The following is an 8726-nucleotide window of genomic DNA, read 5'->3' on the forward strand; positions in this document are numbered from 1 at the left end:
TTGGGTTACGTTTATAATTGTTAGTGGTCCAGTATAGACTATTTTCTTGATGTGAACGACGTATACATCACTGAACCTGATCTCTGGAGTTTGGGTCACGTTCTGTAACATCCAATTGTCGGACTTATGTCACCTTCTTCATCTTCTGATTAGGTTGACGTGTATGCAATAGATTCTGATAATCCTGTCAGATTCTGCAAAGAGACCGAATACACTAAATGGCTGAGTCATAACGATACTCAGACTGATCGGTCCATTACTGTTTATGGACAGTGGTATCAATACATTTTTTATCGGTTCCATGGGTTTTCCTGGATCTAGATTTATGTGTTGTATGTTCTTCCTTTTAGTTATTTCTTTAATAAAAGTTATATTTTATTATTTTTTGGTTAAGGGTCCACATAGTCAGTTCTTTTCAAACTAGTTGGACTTCACTGCCTCTGTTAAACTGACACTTTATGTGGGCACTTTTTGGATGACACTATTTTGGGGACGCTCTGGCTGATACTATTTATGGGGGCAATCTGTGATAACACTGCTTGTCGGAACACTCTCTGGCTTACACCATTTATGCGGGCACTCTGGTTGATACTATTTATGGGGGCACTGTGTGGATGACATTGCTAGTGGGAACACTCTGGCTTACACTATTTATGGGGGCACTGTGGCTTACATTATTTATTGGGGCACTCTGACTGACACTATTTATGGGGGCACTGTCTGGCTGACACTATTTATGGGGGCACACTGTCGATGACACTATTTGTGCGAACTCTCTCTGACTGACACTATTTGTGGAAACACTCTCTGGCTTACACTATTTATGGAAACACTCTCTGGCTGACACTATTTATGGGGGCACTCTGGATGACACTATCTATGGGGGCACTCTAGTTGACGCTATTTATGGGGGCACTGGCTAACGCTACTTAATGGGGGCACTCTCTGACAAACACTATTTATGAGGGCACTCTAGTTGACGCTATTTATGGGGGCACTGGCTGACGCTACTTATGGGGGCACTCTCTGGCTGATACTACTTATGGGGGTACTCTCTGGCTGACACTATTAATGGCAGTACTCTCTGGCTGATACTACTTATGGGGGCACTCTTTAGCTGACGCTATTTATGGGAGTATTCTATGTGTGACGCTATTTATGGGCGCACTCTCTGGCTGACACTATTTATGGGCGCACTCTCTGGCTGACGCTACTTATGAGGACACTCTCTGGCTGACATTATTTGTAGGGACACTCACTGGCTGACACTATTTATGGGGGCACTCTCTGGCTGACACTATTTATGGGGGCACTCTCTGACATTATTTGTAGGGACACTCTCTGGCTGACACTATTTATCGGGGCTCTCTCTGGCTGACACTATTTATAGGAGTACTCTCTGGCTGACACTATTTATGGGAGTACTCTCTGGCTGACACTATTTATGGGAGTACTCTCTGGCTGACGCTACTTATGGGGGCACTCTCTGACATTATTTGTAGGGACACTCTCTGGCTGACACTATTTTTGGGGGCACTCTGGCTGATACTACTTATGGGGGCACTCTCTCGCTGATACTACTTATGGGGGCACTCTCTGGCTGACACTATTTGTGAGGACGCTCTGTGGATGACACAAAATGTTGGGAATAACAATCTATTGACCATTGACAACTTTCACGGTCATCCCTTCGACTGATCCGCCGGCTGTAATGAGTGAAACGGACGCCATGTTGGTTTTACATTTCTTTAATCATCAGCTGCAGGACATGGAGCTGCGCTGCGCCTTACGGTACAAAAATAAATTATATAACACAGTATGACAAACTCTTTATGACATTATATACAGTGTGAGCACCGACCCGCAATGCTGCATCACTTTGGTATCAGTTTAGCCAAATGGCTTCCAATATCTCCCCAGTCCAGTTATAAAATATTATAAATATATCACATCTGTAGTACCCACATCTACCACTGGGTGCCGCCCTCACACTGTCTTCTATATCTGAATACATCTATAACACCTACAGTGGCCATAGGGCGTCAGGACGGTAATAACTGCCTCGTAGATAGACACGGTAACAGCCATCCACATACTCCTGCTGTAATACTTTCTCCGGCCACTAGCCGCAGTATATCACAGGACATAATACTGTTGATTTGAAGCTTGAAATGACCATGTTTGAGGTATGCAGGCCAGCAATTTTAAATAAAGGATCCGGAAACAACGTAGTGGTTCATTCCTTTCAGTTTTTGGATGTAGTATATCGCCTGTAAAATAGAAGGGATCGTTAGAGAAGGTGAGTTGTATTGTATCACCTGATGGAGTCAATATTACATCGTCACAGTAAATCACACCTAAATATGTACTTGGGTACACTCAGGGATGACTAGTCTCGATTCATCATGAAAATGCTAACAAGGAAGCCTGTAGGTTGACGGGCGTCATTACCACGATGACACTGAGGAGTTGATCGGCCATATTGTACGATACCAATGTCTACCGGTTGGAATGGACAACTAAATTGGTGATGGCCTATTCATGGTTGTGGGGGAAACAAAAATATCCCAACGGTAACATAGTGGCCATAGAGGTTAGAGCAGTACCTGTTAATGGATGGCCAATAGAATCACAATTCCCCGGCCCCCTGTAGAGTAGAAGGGGTTGTAGCAGGATCACAAGTTATCCCATATCCACAGGATGGAGGATAATTTGCTGATTGGTTCCGTGTTCCCTGTCTTCCTCAATGCTGCGGGGTTACTGCACCCCCTGCAGTGATGACAGAATGAATGGAGTGTTGGTCATGCAGGCACACTGGCGCTCCATTCATTTTCAATGCAACTGCCAAAGATAGGCGAGTTGCACCCGCTCGGCCTTCTTATCAATCCCATTGAAAATAATAGAGCGCCGACCCCACATGCTCAGCCAGTGCTCAATTCATTCTGATGTCACTGCGGGAGGAGAAGGGACCCCACAATGACAGGCAGAACGGGACATGAACCCCCCATTTTTGAGATTGACGGGGGACTCAGCAGTGAGACCCACACCAATCAGCAAGTTATTCCCTATCCTGTGGAGAGGGGAGAACTTGTGATTCTGGTACAACCCCTTAAATTATGGAAGCGCTAAAAACTAAAATATCACCCGAACTACAACCAAGAGTTTGAATTTTTCTGTAAACTCCTCCCCCTTTGCACCATTTGCCTATAATTCCTTGGTATGATTGCAGAGAAGGACTTACCAATAATGTTCCTCCAACAACAAGGAAAGTTCCAATGCCAACGGCCAAGGAGATAACAATGATTTTCCAAGGAGCCAAATAATTGGTGGAGCTATTGGTCGTGGCAACTGAAAGAAAATTCAAGTCATGGATTAGCGCACACTCAAATATCTTTCTTCTAAATCTCACCTATGGTATATCTATTTACCTGAATTCTGCTCCCAGGTGCTTGAGCTACCGGTGAATGATGCGGAGTAAGTCACTTCTGAAGATAAACTGGAGCTGGATGCTGCTGTTGACTTGGTACCAGGACCGGATTCTGTGTGTGCACTGGAGCCAGAAATGGTGGAGGGTGAGGACGTTGATGAAGATGTTGGGTTGCTTCTGTAATTGGTGATCGATGAGGAATGAGTAACTTCTGAAGATGAACTGGAGCTGGTTAATGGTGTTGAAGAAGACTTGGTACCAGAACTGGAGCCAGGGATGGTGGAGGATGAAGACGTTGCAGAAGATGTTGGATTGTTAGTAGACATGGATGTGCTGCTGGTTGGAACTCCTGAGCTACCTGACAAGTTATTTGTGGTTCTTTGTGTTGCTGTTGATGAGATTGATGTAGCATGTATTGCAACTGTGGAACTTCCGGTAATATCATTGTGGGAGACTGATGTGCTGCTTACTGAAGTTGAGTGGACTGGGGAGACTTCACTGGAAGAAATCATAGTAATATTGGGTTTTGATGTTGATGACATGGAAGTCATACTTGCAGTATTAGTTGAAGATGTGACTGTACTACTGGTTGAGGTTGGCATGATATTGGCAGGATGAGATGATGAGATTTCGTTAGACAAAGTAGTAGGTGAACTAGCAGTAACATTAGATGACATACTTGAGGCAGCCGTGACATCACCCAAAGAGGCTGGTGTTGGACCTGTAGATGTAGTAGAAGGAATAAAAGATGATTCTGTACCATTCTTGGTGAATACTGTACTTCTCATCCCATTACTGGAAGGTGTTGTCATACTACTTGCAGTTATATCCGATGTTGTTGCACCTGAAGTTGTCACTGTGTCACTCACACCTGCTGGGTTGGTAATACCACTTTCAGAAGGTGTTATTGTGCTACTGGTGTGAGTTAATGGATTACTGGCATCATGACCAGGAGATGTGTTGAAGCTGCTGGTATTGGAAGAAGATGAACTTGAAGAGGTTGATGAATTACTTGCACTAGTACGAGGGATTCTGCTAGGAAATGTTGTTGTGCTGTCAGTTCCTGATGATTGTCTCTCATCACTGGAAGTCATCATGACGTCTTTGGTTGACACCGATGTACTTGATTCTGTGACGTTGTTAGAACCTTGTGTGAAACCACTAGAAGATTCCATGGTGTCTTGTGTAGGGTTCTGATGAGGTGCTGATGTGACAGGAGATGTAGTTGAGCTGTTTTGATTGGATGGTTGAGAGAATGTCGATCCTAGTTGGGAAGTGTTTGACGTTGGTGGGGAATTGGTTGATGTAACGCTGGTAGTCATAGTCTGGGCATTGACTGTAGTATCTGAATAAGTTGTTCCAACTACAGTAGAGGTCTCCAATATGGTAGATGATGCACTTTGAAATGCATCGGTGCTATCAGTTGATACTGGGGATAGTGGTAATGTATCAGAAGACATAGTTGTGCTATGACTGTCTAATGGTTGATGTGTTGATGGTGGAAGGTCACTAATGTCAGTGCTGACCACTGATGTTGATGAGTTTTCATTTGAAGTTGACGGAGGAGCACTTGTTGTGGACTTGCTACTCGTATATTGTATTGACAGTGGTATACTAGAAGAGGCAGCGGTCACCATATTTGATGGGCTATTATATGATGTAGACCCGCTACTCGTGTCATTGGATGTGGACATCAGGCTTGTAAGTATCGGAGAGGAGGTTCTGAAAGATGTTGTGCTCTTGCTTGATGATATGTAGGTAGTGGGCACTGCTTCTGGGGTATTTGCTGAGTGTGTATAGTTTGCCGTTGTATTAGCACTTGTGGTGGGTTTGGCACTTGCAGTAGTGGGTTCTAGAGGCGTCCCAGTGCTAGGTGACAGGTTGACAGTTGGTATGATTTGACTACTGCTTTCTGTAACAGAAGGTGTTCCCGTAGACAATGCCCCATCTGGCTGACTGCTGCTTTCTGCTGATGATTGTGGAGTGGTGTTCTCTTCAGTAGTATCTTCTGGTGGACTACTGGTTCCATTAAAGGGAAGAATAGTTGTATACGTGCTTTCTTCTGGTGGACTACTAGTTCCATTTGTGGGAAGAGTACTTATGTACGTGGTCTCTTCTTGTTGACTGCTGGTTGGGCTAACTTCGGCAGTATCCATTGTAGTGGTAAATTGTATACTGCTTTCAGTGCCGGTGATGGACTCAGCTGACTGGGCTTCACTATTCTGCGCTGTAAAAAGAGTCAGAGAGTAAGACTCCTGTGTGCAGAGATCATATAGTCTTATCCACTGATATAAACCAAGAAATACACAATTAAGGGGTCGTGGAAGACAAGAAGGAGAGAGTCTTTAATATATCCACTAACAGTGCCATTCTTATATGTTAGTTGTGACTGGTAATGCAACTCAGTCCCAATGTCACACTCACCCTTATATAAGGTCAATGAAATTTTCTCACCCTCATACAAAGTCAGCTGTGCCTTGCAAGCATCCTTACAGTATCTGCATGCCCTATCTATCTATCTATCTATCTATCTATCTATCTATCTATCTATCTATCTATCTATCTTATATCTATCTATCTTATATCTATCTATCTATGTATCTCCTATCTATCTCATATCTATCTATTTAACTATCTATCTATGTATCTCCTATCTATCTATCTATCTATCTATCTATCTATCTATCTATCTATCTATGTATCTCCTATCTATCTATCTATCTATCTATCTATCTATCTATCTATCTATCTATCTATCTATCTATCTATCTATCTATCTATCTATCTATCCATCTATCCATCTATCTCTAATATGAGGTATCTCCGAAGGGGAGTGAAGGGCAATAAGTGTCAGTAAGGATGTCAAAATGTGACTTTTTTGTGAAAGTAACTATTAGGTAAAGTATGTCACATTTTGACATCCTCACCGACATTTATTGCCATTTACTCCTCCTCAGATACAGCCTTGTCCTTACACTCAGCTTCATATAAGTCTATTAGCTCACCCTCAAAAATCACACAAGTTTTTTCCACATCTTGTAGGCAGTTATCTGCCGCTCTCTTATCTGACATTTCCCTCCTAGTAATGCCAATTCTCATGGCCAGCAGCCATACATTCACACATGATGATGAGCTATAGGTTGACTCACCGGTTAGGAGAAGGAGCAGCAGTGCCTGGGTGGCTGCATGTAGTCCGGGGTGTTTCATGGCAGTTCTCGAAGTTAATATTGTCCTAATAAATGATTTTTCAGCCCCTGAATACAGTTTTATATCCCGGGATTAGTACTCTGGGAGGGGCGATGACTTAATTTTGACATCAGGGCTGATCTCAGGATGAGGCATCTCTTCTGTAAGCTGCCGATGCCTCCTAGACAATAGGTGAGAACAGGGAGCGCCGAGTAGGATGCTTATCTACAGGGAGGGGTGTGACTGCTTATATACACAGAGATATACCTGTAACAACTGTATATAGGAGAGCCTAAAACATGGATGATAGATACATATTACATATAAAGATATGGGATCGTTTTTACCAAATATTCTTTATTAAACTTTTTTTAAACCATCGCACATTCTTATACCATATTTAAAACTAAATCCAGATCCATCTCCGACCCCCCCATCCTAAACTCCCGCACCGACCCTTTAGATGTGCAAAAGAGAGAAAAAACAGCTATGTTTGCAGTAGGCAGGAGACGGTCAGATATGCGGGTAGGAATATACAGATAGTCATACTGAGCGCCAACAATTCTCCTCCACGTACAAAACACAGACAAAAAAAATTGTCTAACACCTCCTTGCAAAGGAAACAAACAGAAGAGGAGCCCCCAACCCGCTGCTTTCCAAACATCAACCCGCTGCTCCCCAAACATTAACCCGCTGCTCCCCAAACATTAACCCGCTGCTCCCCAAACATTAACCCGCTGCTCCTCAAACATTAACCCGCTGCTCCCCAAACATTAACCCGCTGCTCCTCAAACATTAACCCGCTGCTCCCCAAACATCAACCTACTGCTGCCGAAACATTAACCTGCTGCTCCTCAAACATTAACCCGCTGCTCCCCAAACATTAACCCGCTGCTCCTCAAACATTAACCCGCTGCTCCCCAAACATTAACCCGCTGCTCCTCAAACATTAACCCGCTGCTCCCCAAACATTAACCCGCTGCTCCCCAAACATTAACCCGCTGCTCCTCAAACATTAACCCGCTGCTCCCCAAACATCAACCCGCTGCTCCCCAAACATCAACCCCCTGCTCCTCAAACATCAACCCGCTGCTCCCCAAACATCAACCCGCTGCTCCACAAACATTAACCCGCTGCTCCACAAACATCAACCCGCTGCTCCACAAACATCAACCCACTGCTCCTCAAACATCAACCCGCTGCTCCCCAAACATTAACCCGCTGCTCCCCAAACATCAACCTGCTGCTCCTCAAACATTAACCTGCTGCTCCTCAAACATTAACCCGCTGCTGACTCAAACATTAACCCGCTGCTGACCCAAACATCAACCCGCTGCTCCCCAAACATTAACCCGCTGCTCCCCAAACATTAACCCGCTGCTCCCCAAACATCAACCTGCTGCTCCTCAAACATTAACCCGCTGCTGACTCAAACATTAACCCGCTGCTGACCCAAACATCAACACGCTGCTCCCCAAACATTCACCCACTGCTCCACAAACATCAACCCCCTGCTCCTCAAACATCAACCCGCTGCTCCCCAAACATCAATCCGCTGCTCCCCAAACATCAACCTGCTGCTCCCCAAACATCAACCTGCTGCTCCCCAAACATCAACCTGCTGCTCCCCAAACATCAACCCGCCGCTCTGCAACACCCCAGAGAGGTGACCCTGGGCACCTGGTTAATGTGGAGAGCTGGGAGGGATAAGTGCTGTCTCATCACTGTGGCACTTACCATGATCCGGTCCCGGAGGGATGACACGTAGCCAAAGCCAGAGCAGGATCGCAGGCCAGCTTTGACATAGCCAGCTTTGACCCCTATGATAGGGAATGCCCATAAATGGGATGGGGGGAGTAGTAGCACAAATCACTCGTGACACCACCGTTCCCATACACAGTTACTCTATGCAGTGGAGAAATGAACACAGAAACCTGTGTATAGTACCTCGGGTCCCCAGGAATGGTTAGGGCCCGGTATAACTTTTACTGAAGGTAATAAACTTTACAACAGGTAATGCAGGTACAATTCACTTTAAACGGTAACAGGCTGTAGCTCAGAGGCATGGAGGATACACAGGATGAATACGGTCCTACAGTCCACGTTATCTGTA

General features: G+C 44.7%; 1 protein-coding gene across 1 annotated transcript; it reads right to left on the bottom strand.

Annotated features, from left to right (window-relative positions):
- Window positions 1-2204: 2204 nt before the first annotated feature.
- On the bottom strand, window positions 2205-6648 carry LOC136581112 (uncharacterized). Its single transcript, XM_066582098.1, has 4 exons — window positions 6577-6648; window positions 3429-5654; window positions 3242-3348; window positions 2205-2270 (listed from the first exon to the last, which is right to left on the bottom strand). The coding sequence occupies exons 1-4, from the start codon at window positions 6632-6634 to the stop codon at window positions 2205-2207; spliced, it is 2457 nt and encodes an 818-aa protein (XP_066438195.1). The 5' UTR covers window positions 6635-6648.
- Between the last annotated feature and the right edge of the window lie 2078 nt (window positions 6649-8726).

The sequence above is a fragment of the Eleutherodactylus coqui genome, chromosome 10 (genome assembly GCF_035609145.1).
Source record: "Eleutherodactylus coqui strain aEleCoq1 chromosome 10, aEleCoq1.hap1, whole genome shotgun sequence".
Lineage (NCBI taxonomy): Eukaryota > Metazoa > Chordata > Amphibia > Anura > Eleutherodactylidae > Eleutherodactylus > Eleutherodactylus coqui.

Excerpts from the sequence above, each read along its gene's own strand:
- LOC136581112 (XM_066582098.1), bottom strand. The coding sequence starts at position 6,634 with ATGAAACACCCCGGACTACATGCAGCCACCCAGGCACTGCTGCTCCTT. Across the intron at positions 5,655-6,576 it reads GCTGCTCCTTCTCCTAACCG|CGCAGAATAGTGAAGCCCAG; the intron begins GTGAGTCAACCT and ends CTCTTTTTACAG. Across the intron at positions 2,271-3,241 it reads TTGTTGGAGGAACATTATTG|GCGATATACTACATCCAAAA; the intron begins GTAAGTCCTTCT and ends TCTATTTTACAG.